This window comes from Molossus molossus, unplaced genomic scaffold (assembly GCF_014108415.1).
Source record: "Molossus molossus isolate mMolMol1 unplaced genomic scaffold, mMolMol1.p scaffold_m16_p_9, whole genome shotgun sequence".
NCBI lineage: Eukaryota > Metazoa > Chordata > Mammalia > Chiroptera > Molossidae > Molossus > Molossus molossus.
In genome coordinates this window covers 30,822,023-30,840,088 of record NW_023425403.1, presented here as the reverse complement: position 1 = coordinate 30,840,088, position 18,066 = coordinate 30,822,023, and the positions used below count along the sequence as shown (strand labels likewise).

The 18,066-nt window shown below is 38.7% G+C and overlaps 1 protein-coding gene across 1 annotated transcript; it reads right to left on the bottom strand.

Moving 5' to 3' along the window:
* Positions 1–650: 650 nt before the first annotated feature.
* FNTA (farnesyltransferase, CAAX box, alpha) lies at positions 651–17,348 on the bottom strand. The gene is made up of 9 exons (XM_036250381.1): positions 17,120–17,348; positions 14,601–14,686; positions 12,054–12,168; positions 9,643–9,747; positions 6,448–6,574; positions 4,344–4,492; positions 2,864–2,926; positions 1,561–1,732; positions 651–1,284 (listed from the first exon to the last, which is right to left on the bottom strand). Exons 1-9 carry the CDS (start codon positions 17,317–17,319, stop codon positions 1,162–1,164), a joined length of 1,140 nt encoding a protein of 379 aa, XP_036106274.1. The 5' UTR covers positions 17,320–17,348; the 3' UTR covers positions 651–1,161.
* Between the last annotated feature and the right edge of the window lie 718 nt (positions 17,349–18,066).

Sequence of the window (18,066 nt, the reverse complement as noted above, 5' to 3'; positions counted from 1 at the left end):
TTGTCCCTGCCCCGATTGGGGTCATACAGGTGGCGACCAGTTGATGTTTCTCTCTCTCTCTCTCTCTCTTTCTCTATCTCTCTCCCTCCCTCCCTCCCTCCCACTCTGTCTGAAGATAAATGTAAAAATATCCTCAGGTGAGGATATGAAAAAATTAAAAATAAATAAATTTATATTAAAAATAAATAAAAATAAAACTTAATTTTAAAAAGCTGTGGTACATATACATAATGGAATACTGTGCTGCCATTAAAAGGAAACCTTACCTTTTGTGTCAGCATAGATGGACCTGAGATTATGCTAAATGAAATAAGCCAATCAGAGAAAGACAAATACCATGTGATCTTACTTATATGTGGAATCTAATAAACGAAATAAACTGATGAACAAGATAGAGATAGAGGCATGGATACATGGGACAGACTGACAGCTATCAGAGGGAAAGGGGGACTGGATGAAAGAAGGTGAACAAATTAACCAAAGAACATACATGCAAGACCCATGAACACAGACAACTGTGTGATGATGGCCAGAGGGAAAGAGAAAGTGGTGGCTGGGTGAATGTGGGTAAAGTGGGGCAGAAATGGGGACATCTGTAATAGTGTCAACAATAAGATTTTTAAAAATTAAACTACTATGGCCTTGTTTTAAGATACATCTATAATTTTATTACAAAACCATTCTTTTGGCATTAGTTGGTTACAGTGATAGCAAGATACTGTGAGTGTGGCATAGCAGCTCTAATGTAACAATTGCATTCCTTGCTTCTTGAACTGAAATTTAAGTTATCTCATATCCATTACATACAAGTTATCTGCAATCATTAATGCTGCAAATTCTGATGCATATCCCATTCAGGGAGGAGCTGATGCTAAGGGATTAGAGTAAATGTTGATAAGACTACAAAAGTTCCTTTATGGGACTTTGTTTCTTCTCCCTCCCCACAAATTACTTTGCTTTAAAAGAATCAAGTTACTTAGAGCCAGTCTGAATGGCAGCAGCACCCAAGGAACATCCTTCTTAGTTCTTGTTAAAAAAGCAATACCTGTGTAATGCATGTTTTACACCACAGGCAAAGGTAATGATCGTTCTAGTTTTAAACTCCTGCATTAGAGTCTCTTAAAAAAATAGAAGCATTCTATCAAGTTCTCCTAGGTGGTGTTATTGCTGTACATTTGCTGGTAGGTCACTTTCTGTGCTGTGTTTGCTTTGAAGGGATCTTCCAATATATTTCCAATATTCCTTTCTTATAGTGTCCTTTTCTTTAGCGAGGATTTCACATAACTAAAAATAAAAAAAAATTCATTAAAAAAATGTATAATTCAGTCTTTAGGGCAAATGTTTTTAAGCTAACAGTTTAACTCAGATTATGTTCAAATGAGATACCATCACTAGAGACACATACTATGTTCACATAGTGGCATGGGTATTGCCCTAAACAGCAGAAATAGCCATACATCGAATTTTGAATAACTGTGTTGAAAAGAGGCATAAATATTGTACTGAGCAGACCCAATTCTAAGATATCAAAACCAACAGCACTGAGTTCCACCGGCTTACCTCTAATGCTTTATTAAGAATGTCCTCCTTGTTGTCACATTGGTTTTCTAGCATATCTTCATAGATATCCACAAGAAAGGCAATTAGGTAAGGGGAACTGTGACTTGGTTGCAAATCAAGTAATTGATTTAATAGATTGGGATACTTAGAAAGACCACGATCCTGCAAAATCCTATAAAAAGATTATTCTAAATTTTGAGAAGAACAAAAATAGTAGAAAAATCAAGGGAAAAATAGCCCCCAAGACGTAAGCAAGAAAAAGAGACATATTTTTAAAGAATGAAGTTGAAACGAAATGAAAAATTTAAAGTATATGTGAGCTTTATCATAATTCAGAGCTGAGTAAAATTAGTTTAAAAGAATAATGAAGTTTAAAAGTCATCATTTATAATTCAAATTGCAACACACAAAATTAAAGCAGAAAATAAATCATCTTCTTAAAATTAAAAAGTGAAGGAAAACACAAGATAGGTGTTTCTGTTTCTTCTTGAGAGGGTTCCTTTTCCCTTTAGCCCTTATCCCTTTAGGCCCCTACTCTCAACACATCTCCCAATGTGACTGGGCTCTGTACTTTGGCTCTTTGAGATCTCTAAGTTTGAGAAGGAGCTTGGTTATGTCAGTGGCCACGCAAGTGAAACGCTGTCAATTTAACAAGTGAGACTTGTAACAGGAGATCTCTAGAAATAAATCAGAAAGACTGGCAATGCTTCTGTGCAATCTGATTGTAAACAGTCAGCCTTGCCTTACTGTGTTCCTGAGCTGAATATACACTGTGACATTCTTTGATATAAAGACTGCAGGACTGCCCTGGCCGGTTTGGCGTAGCGGTTAGAGCATCGGCCTGTGGTCCGGAGAGACCTGGGTTGGGTTCCCGCTAAGGGCACGTACCTTGGTTGCAGTTTGTCCCCGGCCCTGGTTGGTTGTGTGGGTGGCGACCACTCGATGTGTCCCTTTCACATCGATGTTTCTCTCTCCCTCTGTTCCTGAACAAAGAATGGAAAAATGTCCTCGGGTGAGGATGATAAAAAATAAATAAATAAATAAAGACTGCAGGATTAATAAACACAATTATAACTGTACTATTGTTTACTCATGGACTACTCTAAAAACTGTGATGGTGTGTGCTTCGGAGGTAAAGAGAAGGATAGAGGGCACTGCTCTTGAGTGTTACCACACTTCTGTTCTTAGAGAAAAATAGGAAATTCTTTAGTATCCTTTTGTAATCTGATTATGGAACATAGTCCATGATGCATCATATTAACAGGTTATATTTTACATAAAACAAGCAAAAACAACCTCTTACCCTTTCAAATAGTTCCATGCACTTTCATTATGTGGTACTAGTTTGATCATTTCCAGAGTGTACCTGTAAAAAAAGACCATAAATAAACATGTGTGTAATTGTAAGAGCAGTACAATATTTAGAAAGTTTCAATAAGACTGGCATAGCTTAGGTATGTGCTTTCATTTATCTCTTTTAGTGGACTTTGGTACCTCTCTAGGTCATATATAAATCTCTTCAGTCGCCCTGGCTGGTTTGGCTCAGCGGTTAGAGCATCGGTCTGCGGTCCAGAGAGACTCGGGTTTGGTTCCCGCTAAGGGCACACGTACCTCAGTTGCAGTTTGTCCCTGGCCCTGGTTGGGTCATGTGGGTGGCAACCACTAGATGTGTCTCTCTCACGTTGATGTTTCTCTCTCTCTCTCCCCCTCCCACTCTATCTGAACAAAAAATGGAAAAATGTCCTCGGGTGAGGATATAAAAAAAAAATCTCTTCAGTCTCCAGCAGTCAATTCTTATTTACATAGTTCTTCCCTACTAAATATTTATATCCAATTCTGGGGAAGAACACTTAATATGAAGGGCTCAATTCACAACAGAAAAATAAATTAATGTGGGAGATTTCCTTTAATGTAGGCTTTTAATGTAGTAAATTATGATGTGATTCCCAGTCAAAATGGACACTCCCTACTTTTCTCTTCCCCTGAACCAGATTATTATTAAATACAATTCAGATCCAATTACAAAAATGTCCAATAGCCCTGGCTGGCATGAATCAGTGGTTAGAGCATCGGCCCAAGCACTGAAGGGTTGAGGGTTCGATTCCCAGACAAAAGGCACGTACCTGGGTTGCAGGTTCAATCCCTAGCCCAGTCAGGGCTTGTTTGGCAGGCAACCAATTAATGTGTCTCTCTCACATCAATGTTTTTCTCTTTTTCTCTCTCTACCTCCCTCCCTTCCATTATCTCTCTCTAAAAAATAAAATCAAATCAATGGACAAAATATCCTTGGGAGAGGATTAACCACCACCACCAAAAATACTCCAATGAAGTTACAGAATGTTGCTTCACTATGTACCTGCTCAAATGACTAGGTCATTGACTAAAGTTTAGTAATCTTGGTTTTGTTGCAGTGCTGATATAATAGCATTTTTTTCTTCACAGAGAATAGAAATAAACTAGAATAACATTGCATCTGGGGACTATTATCCAAAATACAAAAGAATTTAATACGATAGTTTTAAAATAAAGCTTCCTTGACACTATGAAATGTGATTTCTTCTCAATCCGTAGTAGCAGCAATATTTCAAGAAAGTTAAGACATTACAAAGTAGAGGTATATTACCTACTTGTAAACTTATCATTACAGATTTCATCTAAGTATTCTGTCCTATTAGTTCCATGAGGGTAGAACTGGGGGCAGTTTTGATCTTTGCTGTATCCCCAATACCTGACATATGGTAGGCATATAAATATTCTTTTAATGAGTGAAGAAGATTACTAACTGGACTTCTCTTTCCAATATAGCACGATCACTGTAGCCAGTGGTGTTAGAAATTACGAAATATCTTTGGTTCCAGACAGAATTATTTCTCACGTCCTCTTTAAGAAGTTGGTCTACATACTGCAACTCATTATCCCAAAGTTTAAATTCCTAAAAGAAAATAAATAATAAAATATTCAATTAGAAATGTCCCACTATTTATAACCAATAAAAATTAATGAATCGAACTTCAGCAAAACTAAGTAGGCTGAACTAAAGATTTGGGACTCACATAAACAGTTGGAGAATGATAGTTGTAGGTCAAGCAAATGAAATGGGGAAAAAAAGTAATCAAAGATAAGGCATTGATCAAAAGGAACCAAAAAAATTAGGGAGAGAGAGCAGCCAAAGTGGCCTGTAATTCAGAAAGACAGAGAGAAAGAAACATTTATGTGAGAAAGGATTGTCGATCGGTTGCTTATCATATGCACTCCAACCGGGGATAGAACCCACAACCTAGTAAGTACTCTGACAGGGACTCAGGCCTGCAACCTTTTGGTGCATGGGACAATGCTTTAATCAACTGAAACACTGGCCAGGGCAAAGTTGTTTTAATTTTTTAAATTATAGAAAAAGGCTCTGGCCCGCAAGCTCAGTTGGTTAGAGCGTCACCCCGATATGTCAAGGTTGCAGGTTCAATAAATGTATAAGTAAGTGGAACAACAAATTGATGTTTCTCTCTCTCTCTCCCCTACACCTTCCTCTCTTTAAAATCAATAAATACAAAATTATAAAATATCAAAAAAAAAAAAATTATGGAGAGAAGAAAACCAATATAGACAACTTGAAAAACAGAGCAGCATGATCAAAACTTACAAATGCTGAAAAAGTCAGGGACGTTAACTACGAAAAAGATAGTGGAGTTATATTTCTTATTCGATAATAGCAAAAAATTTAAATTTCATTAAAAAAATATTAATACTGCCCTGGCCAGTGTGGCTCAATTGGTTGGGTGTCGTTCTGTGCACCAAAGGGTTGCCAGTTCAATTCCTGGTCAAAGTACATGCCCGGGTTGTGGGACTGATCCCCTGTGGAGGGAGTGCAGGAGGCAGCTGATCGATGTATCATTCTCACATCGGTGTTTCTCTCTCCCTTTCCCTTCCCCTCTCTCTAAAAATCTTTAGCCCTGGCCAGGGAGGCACAGTGGTTACAGTGTCAAACTGTGGACCAAAGGTTCGATTCCCAGTCAAGGGCATGTACCTGGGTTGCAGGTTAGATCCCTGGCCCCAGTTGGGGCATGTGCGGGAGGCAACCAATCAATGTGTTCCTCCACATCAGTGTGTCTCTCTCTCTCTCTCTCTCCCTACCCCCACACCATCCTTCCCTCCTTTTCACTCTCTCTAAAAAGCAATGGGAAAAAAATGCATATCCTCTGGAGACCATTAACAACAACAAAAAAGTCTTTAAAAATATATATAAATACTGAATACCTTTAGAAAAGGTATCCCTTTATTCAAATTTAGAAAAGTTTAAAATTTTAAGTAAAAAGTAATTTGATGAGATACTCTTGGTATACTGAATAGTACAGAAAACAGCAATTACTGGAAAAAATTTCACAAGAAACAATACTAGAATTGTTTGGTAGAATAAATTAAGTGCCCAGAGTGGGAGTCATAACTATTCTATTCTATTCAAGATTTAGCATAAAATTTTAACAAGTGGGTAGAAATACAATATATAATAGTTACTGTAAAATCATATTCCAAAGTTTACGTATGCAAAAACCTTAGTGTACTATGCCCATGTTAATTAACACAGCTGTATTAAAAAATTAGAACTACTTTTTCTATTCAATTTGTCAGCAAATATGTGATGCAAAAGTTACTATTATTATTTTTTAATATGAAGCTACTCACCAAATCCCAAGAGATTATAAAGGTTAAGCAACATGAAGAATGTCAGATAATTAAGTATCTTAATAATTGCTAATTACATGCATATTGTTTGTAATGATCTACACGTCTGTTTCAATTCAGAAGTATACTTACAATTTAATAGTAATCTTAATTATTTAATTCACTTAAAAAATAAAAATCTGGAAAACACTGTAATAAGAAAGGCAATACCTGAATAACCCACTGTCGATGTTGCCAGGCATGATAATTCTTTGCATCCTGATTAAGAATATCAGCAATAAACTCAAGTTCCTGAGATGGATCTTTCAGCCATTCCACTAATACTCGCCTATGATGCCTAAAACCGGGTGGAAAAAAGGAGAGAAGTTTTGTGCTAATTTATCCAAGAACTAAAGTATCAGCTGCATGTGCTTTGCTAATTGATGAGAAGGTACACTTAGCAAACAGAAATCAACCCTGACCAGTTTGGCTCAGCGGGTAGAGTACTGGCCCTCGGACCCAAGGGTTATGGGTTCAATTCCTAGTCAAGGGCATGTACCTGGGTTGCAGGTTCAATCCTCAGTCCCAGTCAGGATCATGCAAGAGGCAGCCAATTGGTGTGTCTCTCTCACATCAATGTTTCTCTCTCTCTCTCCCTCCCTCCCACTCTACCTAAAAATCAGTGGAAACATATCTTCAGATGAAGATTAACAAAAAAAGAAAGAAACAGAAATCATCTCTAATGCTCAAGCCTCTACTGAAGAGAAAAGGTAACAAAAGAAACTCTAAGAAAAAAATTTCAGAACACAAAGTTGAAAACATAAAACAGTGATTTGTGATTTTTGTATAAAATGAATTCATATAGTTTAATGGCTTAAAGAAGGTTTATCTCAAACTAAATCTGGAAGTATAGTAATCTTTTAACACCACAAAATTCTGTCAAAGAATTCTGAAACATTCACAGTTAGCATAATGAGACTACAGGAAATGTAATACTATTTTATCAAGTTTGGAAGCTCCTCTGGTTATAAATAGACTGTCAGTTTTCCTTAATTCCAAAGTGTCACTACACAAGCAAATAAATGCTCATTTCATTAGTTTGTGGGCAGAATTGAATTCATTTCTACTCTGGCAAGTAGCTACGTATGATAAGTTACAAATTGTCAAAAGAAAAGTTTTCCATGTTTGAAAAACTAGCTAATTACCATGTCTCCTTTTCTCAACAGCCAACCTTTATCTCCCATTTATAATTCAACCCACTATGTGCCTTCTTTTTTCCTCCTATCACTTCCCTCCTGCCCACGCAGTCACCACCCAACCCTTGGTGGGAGGACTGGTCATGCCAAGATCACTCATTGACATCCACCTAATTAACAAATCCACTGGTCATCTTCCCTTGACCTCTCAGCAGTACTGATATTGTCATCTACTCCTTTCTTAAAACTCTCTCTTCTCTTGGTTACTGTGATGACACTAACTTTCCATTTCCTTGTTCAGTCATCCTGGAACACTTCTTAAATGATAATGTTCACTGGTGTTCTTCTCAACCTTCTTCTCTAATTCTCCCTGAGCATCCTCATCCACAGCTATGGCTTCAACTCCAGATGAGCATTTTCAACCATATAATAGACCACTTTACATAGGTTTTCCATAAGCACATCAAACTCCATATATCCAATACTGAATCCACCTTTCTTCCTCAGATATGTGCTGCTTTGTCTCCCAAATTCCCCAAGTGGTTGGCACCACCATTCTCACCCAGTGGCCAAGCCAAATATACTGACATCATTGTTCTCTGTCACTCCTCCAATAAATTAAACTTCAAACCTGTAGCATCAGTCTCCAAAACCTCTCTCAAATTTATCCTTCTCTCTCCTATACCCCGCCTCCACACTCTCTCCTAGCCTATACCAGTACAGTGGCATGCCAGGACTGTGAACCTATTCCATCTATGTTCCTCCTTGTTGTCAGGATACAATTTTCTAAGACACAAATCTATTCATGTTACTTCCTTAATTAAAATTTGTCAGTAGCTCTCCACTGCCACTAAGATCAAGTCCACCCTCATCGATGTTTGTAAGGCTCTTTATGATCTTATCCTATGACTCTCAAATGCACTCTATTCACATGGAATTATACAATTCTCTGACTGCATCGTGATCTTTCATGCATCTCCCCAGAATATTTTCTTTGCCTCAGAGGTCTTTCCTCTCGGAAATCATCCTTAAATCTCTGGCATAAAGACAGGCATGTATGCTCGGGCCAATTTGGCTTAGTGGTTAGAGCGTCTACCCACAGACTGGTGGGTCATGGGTCCAATTCTGGTCAAAGGCATGTACCTGGGATGTGGGTTCGATCCCTAGCCTTGGTCAGGGTCATGTGAGAGGCAACCAATCAATGTATCTCTCTCACATCAATGTTTCTCTCTCTCCCTTCCACTCTATCTAAAAATCAACGGAAAAATATCCTCAGGTGAGGATAAAAAATGTTTAAAAAGAGGCATGTGTGTAAATCATTATATTGAAAAAAATAAAATAAAATGGTGGTAACTGCTGTATTATGAGCAGGCAGTGAGTAGCACCAATGGTGGAAAGAGTGCTTGATGGTAGACTATGTTGCTTCTACTTCACTAACTTCACCACCATGACCTCCTCTACCATCTCTTCCTCCTCCTCCTCTTCTACCACCACCACGACCATCACAATCAGCACTTCAACCTCCTCTTCTTCCCATAACCATGACTACCTCCTCTTTCTCCACCACAATAGCAGCCACAGTAACTTCCATTCATGGGGTGCTCGTATATACCAGGTACTATTTAAACCCTTTATTTTTCTCCTCTTGTTCTATTATTTCTCTCTTTTTTTCCCATTGTGTTCTGTTCCCCCCACAAATAATAATCCATACTCTTGCCTATGTTAACTTAGGGGCTTAATTTTTACAACAAATATACTCTGTGAGTAACTACCACTATGCTTTTCACAGTGAACTGTAAAATAATTGGTTTTATTATTTGTTTTTTCTTTTAGATTATATCTGGTTCACCTCTGTATCTCTAGCATCAGTATGAATATTTTGAATAAATGAATACAAGATCAAATACCCGAAAGTGATTTAACATAATGAAGAGAAACATTTCAGATTTTTTACTCAATTTTTTTTTTACTCTAGCAGTAGTATTACATGCTAATGTCAATATTTTAAATATATAGTAGCAAACATTTGAGAGTTAACTATGGTTCGGCACCACTTTAAGCACTAAACAAAATGGTCTCGTTTAATCCTCCTAACAACCCTATGTGACAGGTGACATTAGCTCCAATGCAAAGCACTAAAATGATAAAGAAACAAGTAATTGATATTCTTATCACCCACTGACAGGTACTTTCAAAACGGTGACATGTTTCCTTCCTATTTTCATCTTACCAAACTTGATAGTTTTTGGGCTGTTCTTCAATTATTGCAGTGATGTAGTTCATTTCCTCATGTAGATCCTTTTGAAGTGACTTTAAGAGAACTCTCCGGAAATGCCTAGAGCAAACATCAAGCATTCAAAGTCTCATTACTCCACTAAATTGCTTAGCCACAGTATCAAATAAAGCTACAAGACACCAACATAATAACGTTTTTTTAGTGGTTGTCTAAACTCATACAAATATCTGGTAATTAGAAGAATCATTTTCTTTTCTTTTATTTTTCTTCCAATCCCCCCAACCCCCTCCTTTGGTAAGCATCAATTCTCTGTATCTATGGATCTGTTTCTGTTTTATTTATTTCATTTCTTTTTTTTTTTAATCCTCACCTGAGGATATTTTTCTATTTATCTTCAGACAGAGTGAGAGGGAGGGAAGGAGGAAGAGAGAGAAAAACATTGATGTGAGAGAGACACATCGACTGTTTGCCTCCCACACGACCCTAACCAGGGCTGGGACGAACTGCAACCAAGGTATGTGCCCTTGATTAAAACTGAACCCACAACTCTTTGGTCCTTAGCCCGACACTCTAACCACTATGCCGAACCAGCCAGGGCTATTTCATTTTGTTTTAATTTCACATACACATAAAATCATATGTGTCTTTCTCTGTCTGATTTATTTCACTTAGCATAATACCCTCTATGTCTATCTATGTTGTCAAAAATGGCAAGATTTCTATTCTTTTTTATTGCTGCATAATATTACACTGTGTATACAAGACAGGGCAAAAGTAGGTTTACAGTTCTAATACAAATAATACAGTAATTAACAAATAATAATACAAGAGCCTGGCCAGTATGGCTTGGTTGAGTGTCGACCCATGCACCAAGAGGTCACCAGTTCGATTCCCAGTCAGGGCACATGACCACACTGTGGGCCCATCCCCAGTGGAGGGCATGCAGGAGATGGCCAATCGATCTTCTCTCTCACTGATGTATCTATCACTCTCTCTCTTCTTTCCTCTCACTAAAATCAATAAAGAAAAATATTTTACAAATAATAATAATAATAAACTGTGCTTTCTTTTTTTTTTTTGTCCTCACCCGAGGACATTTTTCGATATTTTGTTCAGATAGAGTGGGAGGGAGGAAGGGAGGGAGGGAGAGAGAGAGAGAGAGAGAGATAGAGAGAGAGAGAGAGAAACATCGATGTGAAAGGGACACATCGAGTGGTCGCCACCCACACGACCCAACCAGGGCCAGGGACAAGCTGCAACCGAGGTATGTGCCCTTAGCGGAAACCGAACCCGGGTCTCTCCAGACCGCAGGCCAATGCTCTAACCGCTGAGCCAAACTGGCCAGGGCATAAACTGTGTTTTCCATACTTACAACTGTAAGCCTACTTTTATTCCATCCTGTAATTACACTACATCTTTATACACTTACCTACTGATGGACATCTAGGTTGCTTTCATATTTTGGCTATCAACAGTAATGTTCAATGATCATAGGGGTGCATATTAGTGGTTTTGTTTTCTTTGGATAAATGCCCAGAAGTGGAATTGCTGGATCATATGGCAGCTCTATTTTTTAAATGTTTTGAAGACTCTTCATACTGCTTTCCATAAGAATCAAACATTTTGAAGTAAAAATAGCAGAAGGCAACAAATGTGAGATATAAGGCAACCAACTAATGATTATTTTCAGGTAATACTCTGGGGTTACCCGTGTTGTATTACACGAGAATCAAAGACATCTCTTTCCCTGTATGATAAACTGTTCATTTAGATAATTATTTATATAATAAATTAATTCTATTACAAACATTACCACATATTTTACTTTTAAAACCACACAAAAATGCTACTTATAAATAAAACAAGTATAAGTGGAGAGTAAACTCTATGTTCCACAGAAGGAATAACGTCTAGCCCTGGCCAGTTTGGCTCAGTGGTTAGAGCGTCGGCCTGCGGTCCAGAGAGACCCGGGTTTGATTCCCACTAAGGGCACGTACCTCGGTTGCAATTTGTCCCCAGCCCTGATTGGGTTGTGTGGGTGGCAGCCACTCGATGTGTCCCTTTTACGTCGATGTTTCTCTCTCTCTCCTTCCCACTCTATCTGAACAAAAAACGAAAAATGTCCTCGGGTGAGGATAAAAAAAAAAAAAAAAAAGAAGGAATAATGTCTAAAATGGAAAAAAGAAAAAAACCAATTATCATTTAGAATATACAATTTAATTCAAGAAAAAAATAGCTAAAAGTTACTGCCTCTAGGGAGTGGGACTTTGATAGTGAGAAGGAATGGGGCAGAGGTTGCTGTTTTTCATTCAGTCTCTGACTTCTAAACTCATATGTGAATTATTTTTATTTTGATAAAAATTAAAGTTAAGAAAAAAGCCATCCAAATAATATGTATTACTTACCATACTGTATAATTGGCTGCATTTAACTCAATAGCATCTCTGGTTAATTTAAAAGCTCGTTCACTTCTTTCATCACGCTGCAGAACAGCCCGGAAATAATCATAAACATCTCTAACTGTAAATAGCACAAAACTGCATTAGGACTATCTTTCAGGTTTAAAACTATCATTATATAAAATATTGTTTTATCTTACAAGGAAAGATACTTTATTACCTTATTTAGAATAATAAGCAAAAGAAAGTCAAATGCTTTAGTATTATGGCCACAAAGTTTCTAAAACTTGTGTCTTTTTTCACTGAACATTGTTTCTGAGATCTGTTCAGGCTGTAACAGATCTAAATCCTCTTAACAGTTATATGGCATTAAACTGTATGGCAAGGACACATTTTATTTACCCATTGTCCAAAATATGGATATAAAGGAGGGAATAGAGGTATACAGGCTCCTTTCCCAAATGACTAAATATGAAAACTACCTTTAAAAATATATGCATCTGTTAAAATGTCCTAATACCTAATATCAAAGACAGTTTTAATCTTTGCCATTTAATTCATGGGTAGAAAACAGCATTCTAATTTTTATTTGTGTATCTCTCATTCCTAATGATAACGCATTTTCCCCATTTAATGAACAATGAAATTTTCTCTTCTGTGAACTATCAGTTCATACATACCCTTTGTCCATTTTTTTGATTAGTTTATTTCCTTAACCTTTTGTAGGAATTCCTTATAGATTTCTAATTTATTAAATCTCTATTTTATATGGTATATCGTCTCCCATACTGCTATTTGCCTTTTAACTTATTCATGGTGTCTTGCTGTACACATTTAAAATTTTGATATAGTCATATCAATTTTTGATCGTTAGGTCATATTTCATTATCTTTTCTTTGTGGTTTCTAATCATAATTATGTAAGAATTTAAAATGTTGACTTTATTTTTTTTTAATCCTCTCCCAAGGATATTTTTCCATTTACCTTCAGATAGAGTGGGAAGGAGAAAGAGGCAGAGAAAGGGAGAGAAAGAGAAACATCGATGTGAGTGGGACACATCGACTGGTCACCTCCCTCATGACCCCGACCAGGGCCCAAGGGCCGGAGACAAACTGCAACTGAGGTACGTGCCCTTGACCAGAATCGAACCCATGAATCATTGGTCTGAGGGTCGATGCTCTACCACTGAGCCAAACTGGCCAGGGCTAAAGTGTTGATTTTTTTTACCCTGTAAAAAAAGATATTATTATTTTTAACCCTAAGAGAAATGTATGATTGTATCAGTTTTCTCCAACATCTTTGTTATTAGGTACCTTATGAATCTGAAAAAATTGTGGTTTTCATTTCTGTGACCATTAGTGAGGTTAACATCTTTTTGTAGATATTTGTATTTCTTCTAGTGATATATCTTCACATATAACATCTCTCACAGTGTGAAAGTTATGCATTTTTATTCAGTTACAGCTTCTGATCTTTTCCTTACTCAATTCTGAGTGTTATAATCTTGCTTACTAATACCTTCTTCACCCCAAGAATGAAAAATAATTCTCTAATATTTGCTCCTTGTATGTGTATAATTTTGTTCTGGAACTTTAACTCATCTGAAATTTATTTTCATGTAAGATGAAATAGAGATATAATTTTGCTTATATCGAAATTCAGAGCACACTGTTATAAAACCGTTATTTGATTAACCCATCTTTTTCATGATATGAGATGTCCTTTTTACCAAATGCTAAGTTCCCATTTATACTGATGGTGTATTTTTAGATTCCTTATTAATCTATTTATTCCTGTTCTAGTTCCACGTTATTTTTAGCAATACGTTTTCATATTTGGTAAGGCAAACCCTCACATCATTATTCTTCCTTTTCAAACATTTCTTGGCATTACTTCATAATAAAAAAAAAATTAAAAAAACAGAAAACAATGCCTTTTGTAACAGAAAAATGATCTTGGATAACAAAGCCTTAACTGAAAGACATATATATATTTATACACACACACACACACACACACATAAAACTACAGAACTAGCATTCCATTTTATTCATTTAATTTTCCTAGAACAACTAACAATTAGCATTTGGAGGACTTTCAAAGTACAAAGCATTTTCACATTCATTATGAAAGAATGATACTTTGTCAAAGAAAATAATTCACTCATTTTAATATCATTAAATATATCTCAACTGAGCCTAAAACTCATTACTAAAATATATTTCAAAATGCTCATGTTTCATCAAAGTTTTTTCTAAATAAAATAGTAATTCACTTATGTTGTAGATTAAATAATAAATAAAAAACATAATCACACAGTAGCTATTATGTATTATAATGTAACATTCATAACTTAGAATATGTCCACTCTTCGGACAAAATAAAACACTTAATCATGAAAATAAATTACAAAAACCATAATGTTAGCTTATCATAGTCATTTAGATCTTTATTAGATACAAAACCTGTCATCTACCTAGCCATATGGTTGTGAATTTTAATTCTGCTACTAAGTTTGACTTATAGACCTTTTCCTAATAAAAATAAACTTACATTTTTCACTATAAATGATCTGGACCACTGGATTGGGGCCATCATTCTGTGGCACTGGATCTATATCAGCCCATTCCGCTCTGTCTCTGAAATATATATATTTTTTCAGTGATTATATTCAAACATGTAAGAAGAAAAAGAACTCTGGTGCTTTTTAAAATGACAACAATTACACTTACATTAATACTAGTAGTTTTTTAAAAAAAATATATTTTTATTGATTTTTTTAGAGAGGGAGAGAGAGAGAGAGAAACATCAATGTGAGAGACATTGTGTGACCTTGAAAAAGTTACTTAACCTCTCTGGGCCTCAGTTTCTTCATTTATAAACTGTAGATGATAATACGGCCAACCAAATGTAGAAGGCTGTTTGAAGGCTTAAGTGAGATAACGTGCCAAGCACTTAAAATCTGCATAATAGGCCTGGCTGGTTGAGCCTATACCCATGCACCAAGAAGTCACAGGTTTTACTCCTAGTCAGGGCACATGTGGGCGTTGTGGGCCTGATCCCCAGCAGGGGGCATGTAGGAGGTGGCTAATTGATGTTCTCTCTAATCGATGTTTCTCTCTCTCCATCTCCCTTTATCTCTCTCTAAAATCAATAAAGAATACTCCTCACCGGAGGATAGTTTTCCATTTTTCTTCAGATAGAGTGGGATGGGGTGGGGAGAGAGTGGGAGAAAGAAAGAAAAATCGATACGAGAGGGACATATCAACTGGTTGCCTCCCGCACAACCCGACTAGGGCCAGGGACAAACTGCAACTGAGGTACATGCCCTTGATCGGAACTGAATCTGTAACTCATTGGTCCGTGGGCTGATGCTCCAACCACAGAGCCAAACTGGCCAGGGTAAGGAAAAAATATTTTTTTTAAATTTGCATAATAGTAAGAATATAGTATCTAGTAAATATACTATGTAATGTTCTTACACTTAAATATCTATATGCTATGTTACAAATACAGCATGTAGCATAGAATAAATAAATGTAGTAAGCATTCAAGAACTACTCTCATTACCAATGCTAAAACAGTGGCAACCGTGGTGCCTACAGACATTTTTGTGTGAACTCCCAGTGTGAACAAATTTGTTTTCACCACTCTTTTACTATATTCTTTTCCTTTCACCCATTTTTTTTTTAATCCTCACCCGAGGACATTTTTCCATTTTTTGTTCAGATAGAGTGGGAGGGAAGGAGGGAGAGAGAAACATCAACGTGAAAGAGACACATCTAGTGATTGCCACCCACACGGGGACAAACTGCAACCGAGGTACATGCCCTCAGTGGGAACCAAACCCGGGTCTCTCAACCGCAGGCCAATGCTCTAACCGCTGAGCCAAACCGGCCAGGGCCTTTCACCCATTTTTTAGTTATCTGTATTGTTCAGCTATTGACAACAAAGATTCTGTAGCATCCACACAATCCTGAAATTGTGTTCACTGGGAAATACCAGGGAAACAATTGTCTGAGGTGTGGGACCTAGAGCCTGGGGAGTGGCGTGAGAAAGGTAAGGCTGGGAAATCAGATACAGCCAAGTGAATAAGCTGACTATTTCACAATTCCGAGGGTTATGGGGCCACCCCAACCAATTTAAAACAATAAAACATTAACAATAAAACAGTGACAAAATCTGGATCGTGACTTTCACTCATTCATAAAAACAAGGCAAATACGCGATTTCATGGGTTTACCTAAAACTACAGGAGAAAAAAATAAGACAAAAAAACAAGACACAAGGACTTCTCACTTGTCTCTGCAGGTTCAACTGGAGCTGGGGAACAAGCGGTATTATAAGAAAACAAAGAGCTGATGGAGATGGGACTGGGTGTTGGCCAAGATACCGAGAAGAGGCAAGGGAGTTCCAGCAACACCCAAACTGCCTATTCCACACCACTCGTTTTGCGTAGACGACGCAGGAATGTTTATGAGAGGTCAAGACCTTCCCATCCTTATAGCCTAAGTAGGTGCCTGGCTCATCGCTAAAATGTTGAATGGAAATGTCCCAGTCCTTAAGGACCTTATACTAGCTCTCCCCATTTCGGCAGAACAAACCATGGGAAGCCCTTACACCTTGTTTTTAAAGTGAACAAAACCGTAACTTCTTTAAATCATTACTTCCTGTCAGACTATCAAATTGAACACAAATGCTCTGGTGTACAGATTAGATTCAGGCTATCTTGGTGGGAGCACGGCACAGGGCGGGAGACTTCTTAAATCCCTGAGCCAGGACACCCACACAGGCTGCGAGAGCGCTGTCCAGTGTGCGGTAGTCCAGTCCCTGCGCTGCCTGTGATCTGGCTCCCCGGTGCCTCGGTGACAGCGTCTGCCCCGGGGCGGCGCGAGGGCCGCGGGCGCGCCCCGACCCCGCCGAGCGCGCCCCACACCGGTCGGCAGCGAGGCCGCGGAAACTTCGGCTGGACACGCGGAGGCAGCCGGGGCCGACCCGGAACCGCCGCCCAGGTGAAGCCCCCGCCCTCCGGGGAAGGGCCTCCGACCCGCGGGTCCCGCTGTGGGCGTTACCTGTACAGAACGTAAGTCGGGGAGTCCAGGCTCAGGAACCCGTCGTCCATCGGGGATGCCACCGTTTCTCCGGCCTCGGCCGCCATCATTTCTTCTTGCTGCTGCTGGGGCGGCGGGGGGTGCGGCTGGGGCGGTGGCGGCTCCGGCTGACTGGGCTCACTGCCCTGCGTAGCCTCCCCGACCCCCTCAGTAGCCGCCATCTCGCAGCGGTCCGCGGCGGAGTTGGCGCCGGAGGCTCCGCCCTCCACGGCCCCGCCCCCTCGCTTTCTTCCCTCCAGGAGCCCTACTTCCGGTTTCTTGGCTTTTTTTCCCCTACCATAGAGATGCGGGCCAGAGAGTCCCGGGCTGGTGCCCTAGCCCTGACTGACCTAGATGGGTGCCGGTCTGTGGGCCAACCGCGTCATTCTCCCCAGGGGCTCCGGATTTCCCTTGCGTCATGCCATCTGTAGGCAGTCCCAGGTGCTTGTAGTTGGCCGTGGGGAATGTGCTAGAGTGTTAGATCCCCTCAGTAGGGGAATGGCTCTCCTTCCTTTTGTTCGGAGTCTTAGGAGCCGTGCATCCTACCGTTCAAGACCCAGCCCAACCCCACCCCTTCCATGGGCCTTTATGTTCCTTAGACACTCCCCCCACTTCATGCAGAGTTTATATGGCAGAATTTAAATAAGTTCTTTTGAAATTAAAGTTCTGCTATACAAGTAATATGTGTATGAATTATAGGAAAGGGAAGCATTTACCAACTATTTACTACTTATGTGGTAGGGTTGCTCATGGCAGTAAATAAAGTCTCTGTGGTCATAGAGTTTACATTTTGGTGAAGGGTACCGATGTGTACAACTTAATATATGTCTGTAGGTGTTCAGGGTGTGACACTCCAAAATAAACTGCTTTAGCATATTATTTTGAGCTGTAGGCACTTGCAAAACCTCAAATTCATGGACAAGCTTTCT

Excerpts from the sequence above, each read along its gene's own strand:
- FNTA (XM_036250381.1), bottom strand. The coding sequence starts at position 17,319 with ATGGCGGCTACTGAGGGGGTCGGGGAGGCTACGCAGGGCAGTGAGCCC. Across the intron at positions 1,733-2,863 it reads GCATGGAACTATTTGAAAGG|GATTTTGCAGGATCGTGGTC; the intron begins GTAAGAGGTTGT and ends ATCTTTTTATAG. Across the intron at positions 1,285-1,560 it reads TTCTTAATAAAGCATTAGAG|TTATGTGAAATCCTCGCTAA; the intron begins GTAAGCCGGTGG and ends TTTTATTTTTAG.